Source organism: Lissotriton vulgaris, chromosome 4_1 (genome assembly GCF_964263255.1).
Source record: "Lissotriton vulgaris chromosome 4_1, aLisVul1.2, whole genome shotgun sequence".
NCBI lineage: Eukaryota > Metazoa > Chordata > Amphibia > Caudata > Salamandridae > Lissotriton > Lissotriton vulgaris.
The window spans coordinates 219,829,747-219,851,623 of record NC_141691.1 but is presented as its reverse complement, the minus strand read 5'-3'; the positions used below and the strand labels follow the sequence as shown (position 1 = coordinate 219,851,623).

The window sequence follows — 21,877 nt, the reverse complement described above, 5'->3', positions numbered from 1 at the left end:
GCCGGGGGGCGTGGCCAAGCAACATGGCCGACAGGACGTGAGCTCCACCAGCTCCGTCCCGAAGACCGACCGAATCCTGCATTATCTTCTTGCCCGGGGGGGTCCCGACACCTGGAACCTGTGTCGGAACTCCCCCTGACCCACCTGGGACCGTTGAGCTGAAGACGCGGTCCTGAACCCCCTTGTATTCGGGGATTTAAACATTGCCGGAGGTAGCGGAGGCGCGCTGCGCTACGCAACGCCGGGGAGTGGGCCTACACGGCGAGCGATACGCATGATGCTGGCGGGCAGGGCGGGCGCCTGACGGGACTCGGCGTCTCTCCTGTGCTCCTGGAGGCGGCCTTGACTGGAGGAGACGGCGACTTACCACCTCGGCGATCGGAGGTGAGAGACGGGGCGGAGCGGAAGGGCCGTCCATCTTGGCCGGGCCCCGGAGGCGGAGCCCCGCCCGGGTCGAAGCGTCGGCCGGTGATCGCCTGGGGGGCAGCTGGAGACGAGAGCTTTCCCGTGAGACGAGGGCCGTAAGTACTGCCGTCCCCCTGAGTCTAGACCCACAGTGGGAGCTGATGGAGCTATCCATATGGAATCCTCGCCGGAGAGAGCGGGTCTGGGGTCGCCTGGAGCTCGTAACCCCAGTGAGATATTGGTGCCGGACACCTTGCAAAAGACGCCCCTGAGTGCGGACTCGGCGGCTCCGGTGATCCCGGAGACGGCTCTGACTGACACGAGGTTGGAATAATCCTTTCCCTTTCCTTTGCTCTTGTTCATTTTGTTCTTTTGCTTGGCCCCCAATGTGCCCGTCTGCACGGATGTCCTCGGCCTGGGTGGCCGCTTGCTAATGATGTACTGAGCTGCCTCGTCCCCTCCTTGCTGTTGGGGCTCTCCTGGATATTGGACCATGTTTTGGGACTGGCGCTCTGGTGAGTGTGGGGAGGGGGGTTGGGGAACTGGCCAGGGCTCGGAATGATGCTATGTCCATCTTGCTGACAGTATTGTGGGGACATGCCCGGGTGTTTTTGCTTGGGTTACTTGGGTCTTTCGGGGAGCTGGGAAGGAAGGTGGGTGGGTCTGGTTTGGTGTGTGTGAGTGTGGGGTGTATGGTTGGTATGGGGTGGCTGTGTACGTCCTGGCACTGGCGGGAGAAGGGCGGGAGGCGTTTTTGATTGTTGCTATCCTATTGCTCGTGGGTGGGGGGCGGGAATGGGGTTTGCTAAAGTTTTGAGTGTTGGGAATGTTGGGGGGTGGGATTCACGACAGAGGTTCCATTGGCATCTTGTACACATTGCTTCAGAATGGTGGGGGGCTCCTACTCTGGGCTGCGCCTCCAGGTTCATATATGGTGGGGGCCAGGAGGTCCCGGTTTGCGATGTTCCTACGATATGGCCCGTGTGGGCACACTAATATGACATGGGTTTCAAGTTTTTAACGTGGAATGTACGTGGCCTGGGCACCTGCACTAAACGACACAGGGTCCTCACCTTCCTTAAACGTCATGGGGTCTCGGTCGCCTGCTTGCAGGAGACCCATCTGGATGATGATGGTGCACAGCAATTGTCCAGGAAATGGAGAGGCCAGATCTTCCACTCCTTCTCGACATACGCTAGGGGGGTTCTCATCTGGGTGCCCCCGGGGACACCCTGTACTGTACAATATATAGCCCCGGATGTAGACGGCAGGTACATATTGGCGAGGCTTCGGCTTGACGATAGGGAACTTCTGCTTCTTAACACATATGCCCCGAATACCGATGACCCGACCTTTTTCTCTCAGGTGCAAGATCTACTGGCTCCTAGCTTAGACGCGCCCCTCCTCTGGTTTGGGGATTTCAATTGTATACTGGACCATGAGCTGGACCGCCATCCACCTAGGGCGGGCACTAAGGCCCGTATGACGGCGCGTGTGCGGGAGGTGATGCATAACCTTGGGGCAAGGGACGTGAGGCGCTCTTGCCACCCAACCCAGAAGCTGTACACGTGCTACACTCCGACCCACGGTACGCACAGTAGGCTGGACCGCGTACTCGCGGCTATCTTCAACACTTCCGTTGCCTTGTCCGTCACTCACCAGGCTCAGTATTTATCGGATCATGCCCCGGTGACGTGTGTGGCGCAGTGGCCTGATCGAGCCGCGCGCCAGCGGACGTGGAGATTGCTGGCTGACCTGCCGCAGGATCAAGTGGCCAGGGAACATGTGGCGTAGTCACTGACAAGTTATCTGGAGCTCAACTGGGAGGGGGGGGGGGGAGGGGGGGAACTTGCCTTACTCCACTAAGTGTGAGGCGTTAAAAGCAGTGGTGCGGGGCGCGTGTATGGGCCTCTCTTATGGGCTCCGGAAACAATTGTTGTCTGACTTGCGAGATGCGGAGCTGGTGCTCCAACGAGCCCAGGCTCGTGCGGATCCGGGAGCACTGGATCTTCGGACTGAGAGTGAGGCCTCAGTGTCGATCCACGACATACTCACACGGCTTGATAAATTCACGCTGGGTCAATATAGGCAACGTCTTCACCGTGAGGGGGATAAGTCTGGGCGTTTATTGGCCTGGATTCTGAAGCGGGAATTAGCACCCGAAAGGATAGTCGCCCTACGAAACCCTGCTGGGACAATGGTCCACTCTGAAATTGATGTTCTTGAGGTTCTTCGGGGCCATCTGCAAACTGTCTATGAAGCTGGCCCATTACTCTCAGAGGATGGCAGTCAGTCGTATCTCGATGATGTCCAACTCCAGACACTGCCGGAAGCCGCGATGAAGGACCTGGACGCCCAACTGACGCTGGATGAGATCACGGCGGCGATGGCTGCCCTCCCCGCGCTAAGGCCTCTGGCGGTGATGGCTATCCGGTCGAGTTCTACCACGCGTTCGGAGTTATTCTGGCCCCCCTCCTTTTGCAGGTTTATAATGAAGCCCTGCGTGTCGGTACTCTTCCGCCTACCATGAATCAAGGTGAGGTATGCATGATTCTGAAGCCAGGAGGTGATAACACTGATCCCGCGGCGTATCGTCCTATCACGCTGCCCAATACAGATGCGAAAATCCTTACTAAATTCTTGTCCATGCGCCTCGCTTCACTCATGACTCGACTAATCCACCCTGAGCAATGTGGCTTTATACCGGGTCGTAACACGGCGATGAATTTACGTCGCCTGAATCATATACTACATGAGGTGAAGGGGAGGGAGGGTCCTCACGTATTGGTCTCGGTTGACTTGGCCGAAGCCTTTGACACGGTGCATTGGGGCCATCTGCTGCAGGTCCTACAGAAAATGGGGTTTGGGCCTCGATTTCGGGGCTGGATCCGTGTGCTCTACAGGGAGCCCCGGGCCCGGGTGCGCCTGGGATCGGCGGAGTGGTCGCTTGGGAGAGGCACCCGACAGGGCTGCCCTCTCTCCCCTCTCCTCTTGCAATTGAGCCCCTTGCCGTTTCCGCCCGCACTGAACTACAGTCTTGGGGCATAATGGTAGGGGACACCACCAACGTGGTCTCCCTTTATGCGGATGATGCACGTTTCTATCTGACCTCCCCAGCTGAGGCCCTCCCCGCTTTGTTGCGAGTCCTTGACAAATTTGGCGCTGCCTCTGGGTTGCGTATAAATGTTGCAAAATCTCTAGTTTTTCCACTGACTGACACTGTTCCGGACCCCGACACGGAGCTTCAACGGTTGGGCCTCCGTTATGAGAGAACGACATTCCGATATTTAGGTATCCAGGTAGCCGCATCTACAGAATCCTTGCTCACCTATAATATCGACAGGATACTCACGGCCCTCCGCAAATCTATTGACTTTTGGAACACACTCCCTCTCTCCCTTATGGGGCGCTTAGCAGTAGCCAAAATGGTGATGCTCCCTAGGGTCTTATATGTTTTGCAGAACTCTTTGTGTCTGTTACCTTCACAAGTGTTCCGCACATTGAACTCTCTCCTCACCTCCCTGCTTTGGGCGGGTGGGCGCAGTAGAGTCGCTTTGCACACGGTGACAAGGTGTTGGGATGAGGGTGGCCCCGAGGCCCCGAGATTTGACCTCTACTACTACGCGGCACAGCTTCTTCCGGCAGCCAGATGGTTTGCCGATGATGATAATTGGGAACTGGCATTACTAGCCGGTACGGCAACTGATAGGGCCCTACAGGAAGCCTTGATGCAAGGTCGCGGAGCGGATGACGCTTTACCTTACGTGGTGCATCACACTGCTAATATCTGGCAGCGCTTTGTCGAAAAGGTGCTGTGTCGTGCGCTGTTCCATGGGGAACTCCCTATCTGGATATTGGCCCCAGTGGTCCGGTTGGAGGAAAGCATGTCTTTTCGGGAGTGGCGATCTGGTGGATGCGAGACCCTAGCGGACCTCTACCCGAACAACACCTTTGTGTCCTTTTTAGGGTGCCAGGGAGTCATTTGAGCTGAGTGAGGGACAATACCTCCATTATGGTAGTCTCTAGGATGTGGCCAAGATCACATGGCCCCAGTTCCCGGAGGCGCCTCCGCTCACTAATACCCTAGACATCATCATGTCCTGTGGAAGGGGTAGACGCCTGATCTCCCTCCTCTATTCAGCTATGCGCCGGGATTCGGCCCCCCCGTCTGCTCCGGCCTGGGTGGCCTGGGAAATAGACCTGGGAGTAGAATTGGAGCCTGCCCAAAGAAAACGGATTGGGCTGTTGACCCTTAAGGTCTCCTGCAACGCACGCTTCAAACTTATTCACTTTAATTTCGTCCACCGCACTTACATGACACCGGTCTCCCTTCATCGCATATCGGCAGATAGGCGCCACAATTGCCGTAGGTGTGGAGTGCGCCTGGCGGGCTTCCTGCATTTGGCATGGGAATGTCCTCTTGTCCAGGACTTTTGGCGTAAGGTGGTGAGGTATATTGCCCAGGCTACGCGACTCAGGCTTCAACTGGGCCCACTCCAATGTCAGCTTGCACTGTTGCCCAAACCTAAAAATAGTAGATTATCTTATAAGTTCCTGCAACTCCTACTGGTCTTGGCTAGGAGACGAGTGGCTATCACTTGGATGGGTCAAAGGGCGCCGGAAATTTCCCTATGGTTGAGGGACGCGAGGGAATGGGCGTTAGCCGAAGAGACCCACATGCAGCGTACCCGTAAGGATGGAAAGTTGCAGGATGATCTATTGGCTTGGAGGATGCTGTGCATGGAGGGCCTGGCGGAGGATGACTCAGATGCCATTAGCGCTGAGTTGTTTTCTTCTGATGCTTTGGGGTCTGAATCTGGAGGGGAGAGTGGTGAAGGGGAGGGCTGTGGGACCGTGTAGGTGTCCTCTGTTGCCACGTTACAGTACCCTGACTATGTATGAATGAATATAGCCGAGATTCTCAAGAGTCTATGTAGTCTTGACATTGACTAGGCCTTCGTTGGCCCTCACACAAATATCCTACTCTGTTGGATCAGTACTGAAGATGCCATTTTAGGGGTAAATTGTTGTTGTTTGACTGTTATGTGCTATATAGTTCTGCTGTGCTAAAAAATGGCGAAGGCATTGATACGTCGCTTATCCTTGGGGCGCGGATGCGGATTTCTCCCTTGTTAGACATGCCTCGATCCTGCGCCGCCAAGCCTCCGGGATGTGGGCCATACATGGCTGTGTAGTGTCCTTGGAACTGCATATTCTTGTTGCTTGTAAGTTAATAGTGCTAATGTTGCTGTGCTTTGTGCCCCGCTTTTTCTGAGACTTCGCTACAATAAAAACATGTTTTAAAAAAAAAAAACTAGCAAGTTTGCCCATTTCAGACGCCTCATATTATTTGATGGGATGTAGCTTTGTCTACTCTAATATCGAAAACCACAGCTGGGTTGTGATCACTTTCGATAGGGTCAACAACACTCATGTCCCTTAGTGTGTGCCATAACTGACAATTAATTAAAACATAATCAATACGGCTTTGACTGGAGCCATTATTGAAGGTGGGTGCACCGTCTCTATCTGACTGGGTTCTGCCGTTTGTGGCCCTCAGACCTTTCTCCATACAGAGGGAGTTCATCTAGATTATGGTTTTAGTATTTTTTTACTGGGGGTAGGTCTAATTTTGGGATACTCCCCAACTCTTCTTCAGCATCATAAAAATTAGAGTTCCAAATAAAAAGGGGTTCAAAAGTCAGGTTAAAATCACCTGCTAATATTACATGTATGCCCCTGGAATGCTGATCAAGCAATGAATCTAGGGCTACCAACACATCCGACTTCTTTCACTTGGTACCACTCGCATAAATGTTATACACATCAAGCTTTTTGCCTCACCCCATGATAATCTAACTGCTAGTATGTCCTTATTATGAAACTCTAAAACCTGCACCACAAAGCCAAAAATATGTGTTGTAAATTCTCTTCAAGCATACAAGTACGCTTGAGTTCTGGTTCCGATTAAGTGCTAATTTTTCTTCTACATGCATACAGCCACTCCGGTGGATACTCTCTGAAGCAGGCATTGATACTTTCATGTTTGGGGCCCACTATTGAAAGTTGCAATGGCTTCTAAATGTTTCAATGTTGGGGCTTGCATCGAAAACTTCATATGCATTGTAGACTGGATGTCAGAGCCGAGCCAATGCTTAAGGAATTTTACTACGAGCCAGAAAGTACACTTATTTCTATGATTGCGGCCTTCAATTGCACAATGCAAAGTATTCAGTCCAGTCATAAAATCTATGTTTTTAAAGCACCCATGAATGAGACTTTTCAATTCTATTAAGGTCTTGAGCTAGGATTAGCCCTCCCTATTGTTATCTTTCGTTTGGAATGATTATGTATTATTGCTTGACGTGTGTATTTTTATTCTTCCACACAGATAGTCAAACCATTTGATGAATGGATATTTAGTGCATGGTTTATGTTTCAGATCAAAAACAGGAATAATCTACACTGGCTGTTGAAGGGATGCCATCTGTTCCTTGCAGCTAGAAAAGGCAGTTTCTGTGTCACCGCTCATACTTATCAGCCTTCCAGGATCGACTTCTAATTGCTTGTATTTGTCCTAAAGGACCCTTAATACCCTACGAGTCAAAACAGCGACCACAACTATAGCAAAAGGAACAGATTTGTTTTGAACTATTACGGTACCTGAAACCTTGGGACCCAAACTACACAAAATGTACTATTGTTCCATTGTCTTAAGTATTATATACGCTGCTGCGCCACATTTTTTTTCCATTCAGAGTGTGATCACTGGAGTACTGAGCACTTGTTATTAAGCTGTAAAATATATGTATGAGAAGTTTACAAGTGGAAACTCGTCTTCCATTGATATGTTGTAATCTTTACATTACTAGTGGATTGAATAACTACATATTTATTAAGTTTGACACGCTAATTCAGGGGTCTCCAAACCGGTCCTGGAGGGCCGGATCCATGCCAGATTTTTTGGATATCCCCATTGAGATACATGTAGTTATTTTAAAAATCTGGCATGGATCCCCGCCCTAATTAAACACGACATTAGGAACTTTTTTCTTCTGTTCGAGTCTACAAAAAGACATTTGCGAGATGGAATAGTAAATAAAGTTTTGCAAAATTAGCTTTTTTATATCGTGCTAATGGGCTTGAACAGAAGAAATGGATTGGGGAATGAAGCAGGATGAGGACATCCAGAATAGACAAAGCAAGATAGCTTCATTTACCCACAAATCAGGCGCACCCCTACAAACCTTTCACACAGTAGGTACAGCATGGCAGTAGTGCTAGCCTCTAGTTACCACACACAAAGAGATACAGTGCAGGTAGACAAGGGTTCAAACATAAACACAGACCTACTCAGCGAAGAATAGAATACCAGCTGTACTAGAGACAGTAGACATGCAGATGTGAAATCATCCTTAGTGGTGAAGTTCTCTCTCATTTCTCCCAACTGATAATCTTGTTCTGAATAAACACAACAATGCTGAAGGAAAAGCAAGTGGAATTTTTGGGGATGCACCAGGCAGACTGAGAGGAAGATGAAAAGTGTTACCACTGTACATATTGCAAGACTCAGCCTCATCTCTTAACTTAAATGAAGGGACAATCAAACAAATTAAAACGATCAGACTCAAACTAATGGTGTAAGCTGGTCAACGTACTGTGGTTGTCCTTACAGATCAAGGACACATTTGCTTCATTAATATTTAGTTAAAAATATGTCCAGCAGTTCGGGGAGGACTTGGGCAAAAGGGAGGAAGACAGGGAAAGATTCCCACAAAATTGTTTCACTAGTGTACCTACAGCGTGGCCACTCATTTTTAGAGAAGGATGTCACTTCTCTCGGTTTCGATTTAACACCATTTCCATCTCAGTAGACTTGTGCCGATTCAGTGCTACAGTAATTGAGGTTTTAAAAAAAAGAGTCCACGTTTTACACAGTGGAGCATGGGGTGTGAGCCAGAGACATGAATGAGGTATATCTGGGGCTAACACATGCCACATCTTGCTGAATACCTCACGCAGGGGGTGCCTAATTGTGCAAGAACCTAGAGTCCTCAGAAAAACTTCAAAAATAAAACTCTTTTGGCTAAATGGCTGTGCCTTTCTATGCCCTCGTCTATAAAAGTGAAATACAATTTCCTACAGGACTGTTCAAAGAATCATTTATCAACGTATCTGTAAAATTAAAACGTCTTTAAAATCATTCCAATAAGCACCACAATAAAAAGAGGTGCCTTGAAAAACACAAATATTATTAAATACTACCAGCAGCACAAATAATGTATTCAAGAGCTATAAACGGAAGACTGAAAAACCCCGGTCCGGTGAAGATAACTTTGGGAGAATACTTGCTTAATTGACGCCTGCATGCCAGGGAAATTTTTCAGCAAATGGAGGGCAGGCCATTGCCCAAATGGCAAAAACATGTTTTGAGCGACTTAGCCAAGTTTTTGACAGGGTGATGCCCTCTCACAACATGAGCAATTCAAATATTTTCAAATATAATATAGCAAAACAATGAAGAGCAAGGTACCTGTGCTCTAGCATGTAAATGTTTTATGTTCGCACTTGAACACCCAAGACAATGGGCCATCAAAATGTATGGGAAAAGAGCTGCATCAGAGTTGCCACAATAAATATATTCCTGGAATTCACACAAGTACAGAAACAAAGAAAATCTCTTAAGGTGGCAAAGGGTAAGTTGAGAGACTAAGGTCTGGAGAACAAGTTCTTGTTCCCAGCTACATTAAAAGTTAAAGGATGAGAAGGAACAATACTTTGCCTCACTTAAGTTGGCGCTGCACTGGCTGGGTGGCAAAATGGACACATATACTCTTATAAGTCACTCCTATGGCAGGCCTCATCAATCCTGAAGGCAGAGTGCTTGGAATTATGTGAGATGGTGCTCTAGCATGAGCTGAGCCTGTCTGCAGCTTTCGGATCCATGTCCTTATAGCTGTTCCATGATAACGCTATACCATATACTTTTAAGTGCATTATAATCCTCGTGATTATTGCTAACTTTGGCATAGCATTATCAAAACATGTCGTGTAAGGTGTCATACGCTTTGGAATACTACCCCCGTCGCCAGAACTGGCGACGGGGGTAGCTTTCCACCCTTCTAGAGGGATAAGACATGTATGTAACTAGAACCCCGGTTAAAGTTAACCCGAGCCTCAGCATCAGAAAATGGATGCTGCTGCCACAGACACAAGTCTGACCTCCTGCTGCTGGGAGTCCTTCCAGCAACGGAGGCCTGGACAAAGCATTTCCTGCCTGGGGAGATGCTAGCCCCACCCCAGACAGGACTTTGTGTATCCAGATAGGCAGGGCTGAAAGGATTGAGACATGCCTGGGGCACACAAGTTGTCCCTGTGCATACCCCGGTTCAAACCAGTTGCTGGGGCACTCCAGCCCCAGTTCTGGTGTGAAACCGGACAAAGGATAGGGGGTGTAACCACCCCCCTTCCTGGTCCCACCCATGGGAGGGACCTAGTCACTAGTACAGCCCCCTTTAGCAGAATAAAGGTAGGAGCTGGTCCCATTCCAAATTAGATTATCCTGAATTGAAACTACAAAGAAGAAACTCTTGACTTAGACGTTCTGCTCCACAGAAGACTGAAGAAAATCTCCCTTGTGGCCAAGGAGTGACCACCCTGCATCTGCAGGCACCATCAAGCGTCCTAGCGGTTCACTTTGTCGTCCTTCCTGGTGGAACAGACTTCAGAGCCCGACAAGACCCGGACTTCCAGACCTCTACCCACATCTGCAGCACAGCGGAGATCCGTGGGTGCGACGAGACACGTGGGACCGGCCATCTTGGAGAAACTGCACTTAGCTTCCAGCACGACTTCTGAGGCATCCTCGAGTAAGTGCTTTGTGGTTTGAGAAGCCCCAGCCCCTAGCAGCTCCTGCACCAAAGACCAGCCCTCCAGCATCCACGAGATCTGCGTGGGGCCCTTTTGCTTGCTTGCTGCTCGACGCGTTGTCTGGTCACTTGCCGGCTGGCTAGTGGCCTCCTAGAAGACAAACCTTGAAATCTACACCGCTGGTCTGGTTGCTCCAGACTGGCCTTGCTTCCTTCCAAAAGAGAAGCACCCCGGACCCTCCTGGTCCGTACCAGACGCCATCTTCACTCAACGCATGGGTTGCCTTTGCCAAGGCATGTTGACTCCGATTCCGGAACAGACACCGCCGACAGCGAGAGCCTGCGTGGGACAGCTCGTGCCTCCATCCTGGTCGAAGACACCTCCTGGTTCACGTGGCTGCAGAGTCAAGCGTCCACTCTTCACCTGATCGCGACGGCAGCATCTGGTTCCTTCCTGGTTCCACTCCGGTCACTGGCTAGTGACTGAACATTGTCCCCTCTGCTTTCAGGTCTCCATCTTCCTTGATCCACCCTTGGATCACACCGGACATCTTCCTCCTGGTCGCCTGCAGCATCTTTCTCCAAGGCTCCACTGACTTCAACGCGGAAACCCGACACACTTTCACACCTATGCCCCTGCAGCCCGTGGGTGAGGTAACGAGAGCATTTTGGTGCTCATAGGTAGATTGACTTCTAGTGTCCAGGTATCCTGCAGTTTCGGTCTCAACCAGTCGGAACTGTCTTTACTTACCTTTTTCGTAATTTGTTCATGCATCTTGACTTTGCATTGAAACCCGCGTGTGTGTTCTAACACTGCACACGCGTCCTGTGGGCCTCCTGCTCCTTACCTAAGGTTAGGGTAGTGTAGCCCCGGCGATTCTGCAGCCTCTGGGCTTCCTCATTTCTCCTATCGATTTACTTATACCATTTACTTAGTATATGGTTTGCCGTGCCACTAGGGCACCATTGTAATTCGTGCGACTTATTGTATTTTTCTGAAGAGTATTGCTATGTGCTTAGCCCTCTGATCTCATAAAGAGTTCAGTGGTGTTTGTTAGTAATAAATATATGGTTTATTTTCATAACAACCTGTGTGGTTTCCTTTCATCTGGTATTCAAGGGGTTATATGTGGTAAAACGTCTGGCTTCACATGCCAAAAGAGTTTAGCCTAAGACTGCTTTGTCCATGCTACCATTAGGATAGCTGGTCTATAAGGTTGACTTACAACCAATCACCATACGGGTTGTTTGGACTGATACAAGGTGATCACTAGAACTAGTGAGCATCATATATCAGGCCAACTTCTCACAACATGAACTAGTATCCAGCGCTCAGTTGGAAAGCGTGATGCTGCCAGCCCCGAATCATCCAAGCCCTCAATCCATGGGCGCGATTATACTCTTACTACTCACACCCACAAGCCTACATGTCCGTATTGACTGTTTTGTCGCACGTATGCCGCTACTAGCGCAGTGCCACAGAGCGGATTACTTTGGAAGAACACACTCCGATCATAACCCGTACATTATGACATTACAGGGACAAAGTGGAGGTCCCATCAACCACTTATGGAGGCTACAGCCTCGGGCACTGGAGGATCCCCAGTTCAGAGCAGCAGTAGGCACAGCAATATACGCATGTTTTGAGAGTAATGAGGGGGTCAGCTGCGGACATGGGTGTTCTATGGGATGCAGACAAGGCAGTTGTAAAGAAGCAGTACATGCGGTTAGTTGTTGTATTAGGAAACAACTAGACTGAGAGGTCAAGAGAGAGATCTGACCAGGCTGGAAGTTGCCTTGGAGCAGGCTAAAATGTACCCGCTGAATGCCCTTCACTGCCCAACATGGAATATTTGGCGGCACAGCTTCGGTGGGTGCACGTCACCTTGAGGACACAGCAACACAGACTCCGGGATACACTCAGCCACAGATAGTGACACTGTTCCACTACAGCAGAAAGGGCGGCACGGCCAGGCAGATATTGGTGCGAATGGTGTATCAACGTTACCGCCGTTGTCTTCGCATATGGTACTACCATATGCACCATCCTTTCCCATACTGGGCACTTCCAGGAGGCATCAAGAAATATCGAGTGCAGAACTCACACACTGGGAGAAAGCGTGCATACTTTCATTGGGCGATTTATACAATGATGGACAGCTCATCCCCTTTGAGGAGCTGGCTGAAAGCTCGGGTCTACCACAAGGCCAGTTTCTACTTCACGCAGCAGCGACGCGTGCGCTGAGCACAACATGGAGAAATGTGGTACAAGAACTTGCTACTCATTTAACCACACAATATTTGCATGAACTGGGGGTGGGTCGCAAACTTACCAGATGGTTCGTAGAATCCCTTATAACCCACGCGGCACCGCAATTACTTTCCTTACAGAGCCATTGGGGCACAGACCGGGAATGGGAACACATACTTTAAAGTCCCATACACCTCCCCGTAATGCTAGGTTTAGGCTTATTAAATTTTATAATAAACAGGGCCTACCTGACGCCGGGTAAAATAAACAAATATTTCGTCCACTAAGGCGCCAAATGTGCGAGGTGTGGCATAGCAGGGGCAGACTTACTGCATATGTTGTGGTCATGTACAGCTATTCAAGCATATTGGGGAGAGGTTATCAGGTGCTTAACCCAGTGCACAGAACCAACATTGGATTGAACATGGAAAATGTGCATACTAGGACTATACTAAAGGCCCAAAAATACAAGGCGATGACTAGATATATAGATTTTGGTCCAACAGTGGCTAAGCGATTACTTCTGCACTGCTGGAAGTCCCCTGACCCCACCTGGCACCAAAGGCCTGGTATCAATCCCCACTATGGTGGGCGCAAGCGGAAAGCATAGCACTCTGCCGAGAAGAAGAGTTGGGGATATGGAAACAGCTTTTGGCGTCGGCATGGGACGCAATCTTATCAGACTTCTGAACGGCCTGGCAGAGCCACCCGGTGGCACTAGTGGACATACCTGAAAGCGATGTGGAGCAGGCAGCAGAACACCCTGCACACCACTAGGCTCTAGAGGACACACTGACAAGAAACCTTGACATTGAAAGGCATAAGAGTTTACACTTACATACTGTACGAGCAAAGTTGGGCGGCTGTGACAATTCGTAGACGTATAGCAAGATTGGACAGGGTATTTGAAGAGATGTATAAGCATACTACAGATGATCCAAAGGGGTGGGGCAAATGTTATATTATATAACATCATTGTTATGTTGATTATAATTAAGTTCTGAATGCCAAGACATTACACCAGCTGACTGCACATTTGACTTGAAATTTTATGTAATTGGCTTACATGGTTCAACTGGATTGATTTGTATAGCCTTACAATGTCAGCTGTGCTGTATTGCAGATATATCAGATGTTATGATATCAGATGTTATGAAAAAGTTTATAAAATATCATTAAAACAACAAACTTCAGAGGAAAAAACGATAAATAGTGGAGAAGGAAAGTAGGAAAATTCACACTACAATAATGTTCAACCTTTCTAAGAAGACTAAGGAAAACAAGGAGGACACTGAGTCGCTCAAATGTACAATCACAAAAAAAAGACAAATCTAGTAGTTCAGATGCTAGTGGCCAGAAAACAGTCAGTGAAGCCATAAGATGAAAAGGTAGAAATTGAATCAATCAATACAAAATATGGAGCCTAATGGCGAAGAAGAATTTTTATTCTTTGACAGACTTTGCGTCAGCACTAATCTAATTCTTTCCAAGGGACTGGAGAATGCTAATGTGACTATGACATCTTGGAAAATAACAGACAAAAGGCAGTTACCGTATAAACAGAACTGAATTAGTCAGAACACTCTGTGCTTAACTAAGATGAATGCATATCAAACAAAAATGTTGCTGTTAATTAAAAAAACTTAGACAAGAAGGGTACTCTCGCTACTCTTTGTAGTTAAACTAATGTTCATTCCTTCAACCAAGAAGAGTACTGAGGTGCTTTACATCTAGATTTGAACTTTACAAAGGCCCACAACAGTTAATGAAAACGTTCCACTTGTACAAAATATCCAATGCAGGGTGCCAAAGTTGAATCTTACTTGGTTTGGTAGAGAAAGCAGGGTTTAAGACAGTTGAGAGGCCTACAGAGGTAGGGCAAAGGGCATAAGTTTACATTTTAAGTATTATGTATAGCACAAACTACTGAAAACCTGTTCCACTGTCTTCCACTACCATAGTCCTCATTCAATTTTGATTTGATGTATTGAGGAAAGAAAATGAACCGATTTTCCAAGACATGCATACAATACAAATATGCAGCATACTGTATCTATCAACGCACAAATAAGGGTTTTTAACACTCAAACAGTGAACTGGATAGGAGGTAGGTAGAAGCAGACCAAAAAAGTACGAAGAACAAACTACTTTTTACAGGTCCTTCGACAGTTGGTCCCAGTTAGCACATAGGTTTACATTTTTTACGCACAGCCTCTACCTGGAACATTAAGTATCAATTCTAAATAAGCCTCAATACAACAGCATAAGTTGAATATTTTTCTATTATAGTCTTTTACCTTAACAATTTATCTCAGTCAACTGCTTATTCAAACTCTGATGATTCAAGATTATTTCCATTAGAAAAATTGTATCTGGCAGTTACTGACCTGGTATAGTTCCTCTAGATTATATTTAATTGACGTACTGTTCTGAATGGCTTCAACTGCTTCTTTCAGTTTTTGCCACGTTTCATCTGTGTAATTTTCAGGCAATTTTGGTTTGTCTATAAAGTAAAAACACAAAGTTGAGAAACTATGTAAATGTTGCACAGTTAGTATAGCAAATGGTAAACACATCAGATAATTGAGCTACATTCTTAGAGCTTATCACAGACCACACTGCCACCAAGGCTTTGCACAAAAGCATTACTTCGGTATTGTAAAGCAATTCCACATTGGTGCAATATATTTACAGGGGTTATGCCAACGGCACCCCTAATCTGTACTGTCCCACAATTTTCGTGTCCCATCTGTTTGTACAGGATTTAACAGAGCGGATATTTGGTATGCTACAGTGATTTTAAAGTACAGCGCACAGTCAGGAAATAAAACTAATAATAGCAGGTATGCATCAAAATAACACTACACTAAAGCAGCAACAACAAAAAGCACATTATGAGCATGAATAATAAGATCACAGTCTCAAACAAAAGTTATGTGGAAAGCAACTTGTCGCGATCAGTAAAGCACAACTTTTAGTTCCCCAACGAAGTTCACCATCTTATAAACATGATCAGAAAAAAAAGTGTGAACAGGTATATTTTGGGTATATAGGCGGTCTAAATTCTATTCTGAAACTATGCAACAAATAGAGAATTCTATTAAAAGGAGAACTTCCCTTCAAAGATCCAGACTAAAGGTTTGCTGGGAAAGAAAAAAAAGTCAAATACCACATCTCAACAAACGCAGGCGTTAAAACAAACTTTTAAAGGCCACCATTTTCAGTTTGGTGGAAAATGAGGAACGTTTTAAATACATTTTGCATTAAAAGTAAAAAAAAATGTATCCAAAAAAAATCGTGAGCAACCGCGTTCATAGGCTCAATTTAATTTCAAGGGCCAATATCACACAACTTTACCTCACTCGCGCCAAATGTCCTAATTCACTCATGTGCAAGGCCCTTGCCAGAGGCAGACCTGCAAGTGTATTCAAAACGCACACATACACACTTGCTTTCAACTCTCTCATCCCATTTTCACTCCTACTCTGTAAAAAATAAAAGTGGGAAAAAACAGCAATTGCCATTTTTCCATAAATTACACAAACACATGAGCACTTCAAGAATCAACACATTGCAGAATTCAAACTCGAAATGTTAATAGTTCTCCTTGCCTTAATTCAAAACACTGAAGGATTTCGTTTCTATTGTATGTTTCTAGTTAATTTTTGTTAACTTAAATAACTGACTTCGTCAGAGCAGTTGCAAAAATGTGCATTACGTTTATAACTTGGGATGAAAATAAATAGTCAGGCTGACCCAGAGAATCACAATAGAATGGTGCCTCTGAAAGGAGAATTGAGCTGGGCAAACAACTGTATGCCTGTCTATATTTGTTAGGTAACAGATGCCCAAGACAAACAGTTGCATATGCTGTAAAGTTTGTTTCCCCAAAAATGAAGGGCAATATACATCAGTTTATAATCTTCTATGCCACCAACGAAAACATTAATGCACAGCGTTGTAGCACAATATAAACTAATTTAACATGATCTGCTACTTACAGAAACATAGGACAAAATTATTGTATTTGTTGGGATCTACCGAAGAGAGTCCTCTGCATTCCTTTGTGATGCTCTGTTGGCCCCATCATTGGAAATTTACGAAAATCATGATAGCGACCTAGAGATTTTCTTGGGTTTTACTTTTAGTTTTTTTAGATTGACATTAGAGCTGGGGAGACACTCAATAAGTACCCACATTCTGAGTGATAGTTACCTCAACCCAAGCGATGTGCGAGGGAAAATTGCCACCAGCGCAGTGCTAGTCAGGCGTTTCTGCCCTTTTACTGGTGCTCGTGCTGAGAGCAATTGTTTCCTGGCTGTCCCTTGCACAAGGCCAATTCAGTCGTCATAAATGGCGTAATGATTACCAACTAGGAATGAAAAATGAATGAAGGATGCAGATAGAAAGTATGAGAACCTGCACATTATGAATTCACTGTTAAATGCAGAGGTCCATGGGACTACTAGTTTACTGCACAAAAATGCTCATCCCCTTTATGCTATAATGGTGATGTCTATCTGAAGACACCAACTGGCGCACATTCTCCATGTCCCCCTGCCCATGAAGGGTACCTGGTGAGGTGGGTGAGGGCTAAAGCCTGTCCCTTTTATATCAAAATGGAGGTTTGCCTTGCCTAGATGAAAATCATTCCTCACCATGTCACCATATTGTGACTATGTCCTTTGTTATGAGATAAGAACAAGCCTCCAGAATGAGGCTAGCACACATCACGTAAAACCCCAGTCAAAACTGGTCTCAAGGTGTATTCTGAGTAGGAAACCTGCAAAACAAACAACAAGCATTGGCATCGCCAATAGGTCTCACTTTTGGGACCTTATAAGTACTTAGTTATGCAGCACAATATCCTTGGTACAACAACAACTGTTGCATGGCTAAACACTTAGAAGGTCCCAAAGGGTATTGGCTATGCCAATGCTTGTTTTTTGTTTACGCAAAGAAAGATTAATTGATCTGTCCCAAGTCAAAGGATGTTGTAGTTCCTCAATTCCAAAGTCGGCAGCTCAGGACAGAGGCCATTTCTCATCCATGTGAACTGCAGATTGAACACAGATCTGTGCAACGCATGCATCAACCCATTTAACAAGAGGTTAGAAGCTCTACTGCATTAATAAAGGTAAGTATACAGTTGAGAAAACAATTGTGCGCACCATGCGCAGCAAATTAATCACTATATAAAATGGTATACAAGTGGCACCTCTGAGCAGCTACACAAAATAAATAAGACTAAACCTAGCTGTGTCCCACCAATGTACGTATGCATAATTTCTAACAGATATAAATAGAATTCCACGACAAGCTAGAATTTCAATGTCAAAGGAACATAATTTTTAGTTTCACAGCTTATGAGCTATGCACAAACACATCCTAACAGACCTTATTCAGACAGGAGACGCGATAATTTTAAAGACAAAAAGTGCTTTGCTTTAACCTACTGATGGATCAAGGTTTCCCTCGTAAAGAGACTTGCTCGGACTCAATACTCCCGAAATAATATATAATATTGTAATAAACATGTTTTGTCTTAATAACAATACAAAACACAACATTTCTAGTAAGTTGGGGAAGCTTGACAATGTGTTTCTTACTAGCCGTAACTCGAGTAACCTAATCTTGCCGCCGAAACGCGGGAATTTTCTGTGCATGCGTCTGTCACGCTCACGTGACATTCTTTCTGCTTTGGTGGGAAAACCTTGCTTCTGCGCACTAGAACTAAAGATGGCTGCTCTATGTTTTCATGTGCTAATGCTTGCATTGCTGCTTTTAATAAATTGTTTGTTCTGCTTAATTCCTAAACGCTGTAGTTAAAATAAAGTAATGGGAATAGAGTAGAGATAAGTGGTTCTTTGTTCTAAAACGGTTTCTCTTTGACTTTGCTACTAGCTCGTATTTGGGCCTGATGTGGCATTGCCCAACTCCATCTTGAGGCTCTCAAAGCGCATGTACTGATTTCTCCCGAGTCCACAAGCCATGGCATTGAATCTATGCCAACGACAGTCTTGCCTGCGATGCGCCTGGGAAAATGAACTATTGACCCACGGAAAGGAAGACAACTTACCAATCTTCGTATACATTGTATTTATTATTGAAACATCCATTGTTGGGAGGAATAAAAGTGCATGGGAAAATAAAAGTATGGGAGGGAACATTAATTTGAATATATGAATCAAGTGACCTCATAACTGGTATGGTGTGATGACCTCTCCTCGTCTTTTGACCAATCAAATTGAGGGACTACACACATTTGCAACATTGGGGGTGGTACACTGCCCTGGAAAATGGTATAACTAAGGTAGGTTTACCTACTTAGATTGTCCGACTTGTCCGAATAGCTAACCTGTCACTGACCCAACGCACTCAATAGGCAATCAAGAGCAGAGGTGCTGGCAGAGCACTGTCAGAAGAAATCGCTAACCCAATCGGAGTCCAACTGTTAGCCGCAGTGAGGGGTGTGACACTGGCGTAGCACTTAGCTGAGGGTACCTGTTTCCAACCTGAATCCATCCTTATTTGGTCATCACTTGTCCTGATCTACACCTGTGCTGTCTTACTGGCATCTGAACTACTAGAAGCCCTGTTCCTTATTCCAGCCCCTGGTCATTGTACTGTTTCCCTTTTCTACCCTCCCTGTGTTTCAATGCTTAGAGAAAGTCTCATAATATTTTTGCATCATCTTGCTTTTACTATTCTTCCAAATTGAACAAACCATGACTAATTTAGTATGGACTCTGACATTTAAGAATTTACTTGAAACGTGTGGAGGATGTGATAGGAAAGGGCCACATGGCGTAGGCAAAGTACACCGAATTATTTGCCTTACACCCATGTACAATGTTTTCCATGTCACATCTGTGCACTTTACAAATATTTATAATTGTAAGCACTAGGGAAACAGTTTCAGTACGTTCGCCTCGGAGGGAAGGCCACAGATGATAATGGTCCCAATCATCGATCGGACCTTGCGTACGGATCAACCTTCTAAACCAGGGGTACTCATAGTACGGCCCGCGGGCCGCTCGCGGCCCGGCAAGCCTTCCTTGGCGGCCCGCGGACCTTACAGACATGTATTAGTTTTAAAAAAAAAATCTCGAGTGTCAGTAAATACCACCGGCTGCAGCAGCCGGGACTCGGAGAGGCTCTGCTCTCTGGGGCCGAGAGATTCCAGCCATAGAGTGGAGCTGCAGGGGCCTCGGAAGAGGTGAAACAGAACAAAGCCTCATTAAAAAGTTAATGGTCTTTAAAGACCTGTGAAATGCTCCGGCGCGGCTGTGCGCGCGCCGGGCAAGCTTTCTCATCCCGGGCTGACAAGGGGGTGGGGGCGATTTTAAACTCAATGGATGTTGCCCACCTGTATGTTTGCTAAAAACGTTCAATATTTTCGGCGGGGAGAATATGTCCTGCTATGTCACATGCCTCTTCCAGTGTCTTCTTTGTAGTGTCCATTCATACGTCCGGAATGGCAGGCTTACGCAAAGATACCGCCTACTAAAAGCAGTGCGCAACCAGGAGCATGCAAGATTTCAGACTTTTATAGGAGGACCGCGTTCCATTGGGAGCTTTTCTAAAGATGCAGTGACTGCTCTGTAGATGAGGAACAAAAATGGTCTAGAATGCAAAGAAGTGTTGTTCAATATGTTAACGGATTCTCACTCAAGTCGAGTTTCGAAACAAAACCGATTTATTACTTCTGCCTTTAGCCGTGTGATCTTTCAGATGCTGTGTCTGTTGCAGTCAATACCATTCGAGTGCTTGGCAGAAACTCTGGATCAGGCGGCATGTTATGACGCTCTGTATAGCGGTGCAGGTTCAAAAGTGGCAAGGGAGACTTGCACAGGTATGAACCAAGCAACAAACACGGAAGGAGCAACCTCGGCAGGTAAAGCAGTAGTACTGTGCCACACCGAAGCAATGAACTGACTTTAATTCAGACCGCAGGGACGTCAACTTTTTGTGCTTCCCTCTTCGGAAGGACGGACTTTATGTTTGCTGTTTAGTCATAATTCTTGCTATTTGCTTTTTCACTTCCTCATCCCGATGCTGTAACAAGGATACCAAGAAGCTTTGCCTTGAATCTCCGAACAACAAAGAGAAGAGCGAGCCTTCGTGGTACTGACAGTGAGCAGCTCCACTGTCCATATTTTCATTCAGATTTGCCACAAAGGTGAGCCCCCGTAGGAGATGTCATCATTTGTGCATGTGTGGAAGAAGGATGCCAACGAGGAAGGTACTTGAGTACTCGGAAGATCTGTTGTGAGCGATGGGGTTGCAGACAAATTCACAAGCGCCTTCAAAACATGAATCTGCGTCTTTTCATTTCCATGAGACCACAGACGAAGAAAGCAAGGTAAGGATTTTGCGATCATGTCTTGGTACTCGTTTGTAACAGACATGTTAGTTATCAGCCTAACTGCTGCGAACTGCAGGTCAGAGTTCAGTGGAGCAACTTCAACAGCTGCACAAATAGGTTCAATATAAATCTTTACCTGTTCCTGATTGCTCAAGTTCATACTCAAGTTGTTAAGCGCATTTAAAGCCTGTGCCTGGACTTCAGGAACAGGATCTGAAAGCATGTTTCCAATTACTGGAAGAGCCCCTAAATTACGAATAAGATCTTGATTAACTGAAAATGCAGCACTGTTACTAAAGTAATAAAGGCTTGTTTTCGAACTGACGATTCTTCTGTGGCTTCAAGCAGTTCAATAACTCTTTGTAGACGTTGAGCATCCAAATTGCTTGATGGATTTATTAGAACATCTGTAGGGTTCTCCCTCACTTTGGCCACCAAAGTCATTCCGGACACCCTGCGCAGGAGACCGCCTGTTGCCTCAGGGGCCCAAATCAGGCTCTTGGAATCCGCCTCATCTCTGTCCTGTGTTGCCCCCGCACCGTCCCCTGTGTAAGACCCCGGTTTAGACGGCTCACTGCGTAACAGGCGTTTGTACAGCCAGTAGCATACGCTGGAGCCGACCACCAACCCAAGCAGGGATCCAAGAAGAGTCCTACCGTGAGGGCCCATGATGGGCGAAGCTGCATCATTCACAACCTACTTTTAACAGTGTGCAAAGGGGAGGACGAGGGAGGGAAAGTCAGGGGGGGGAGAGAGAAGGAAAGTCAGGGGAGGGAGAGAGAGCGAGAGACAGGGGAAGGAGAGAGAGGGAGTGTCAGGGGAGGGAGAGAGAGGGAGAGACAGGGGAGGGAGAGGGAGAGACAGGGGAGGGAGAGAGAGAGAGGGAGAGAGAGAGAGACAGAGAGGGAGGGAGACAGGGGAGGGTGGGAGACAGAGACAGAGAGAGGGAGGGAGACAGTGAGGGACGGAGACAGTGAGGGAGAC

The 21,877-nt window shown here is 46.7% G+C and overlaps 1 protein-coding gene and 1 pseudogene across 1 annotated transcript in view; both read right to left on the bottom strand.

Moving 5' to 3' along the window:
* Positions 1 to 21,877, bottom strand: part of CUL4B (cullin 4B) — a 938,104-nt gene that overhangs the window by 861,593 nt on the left and 54,634 nt on the right. The window contains exon 3 of the mRNA XM_086918515.1: positions 14,913 to 15,028. Coding sequence (XP_086774641.1) covers positions 14,913 to 15,028 — 116 coding nt within the window. The remainder of the gene's footprint in view (positions 1 to 14,912; positions 15,029 to 21,877) is intronic.
* On the bottom strand, positions 20,524 to 21,562 carry LOC147718582 (armadillo repeat-containing protein 10-like; annotated as a pseudogene).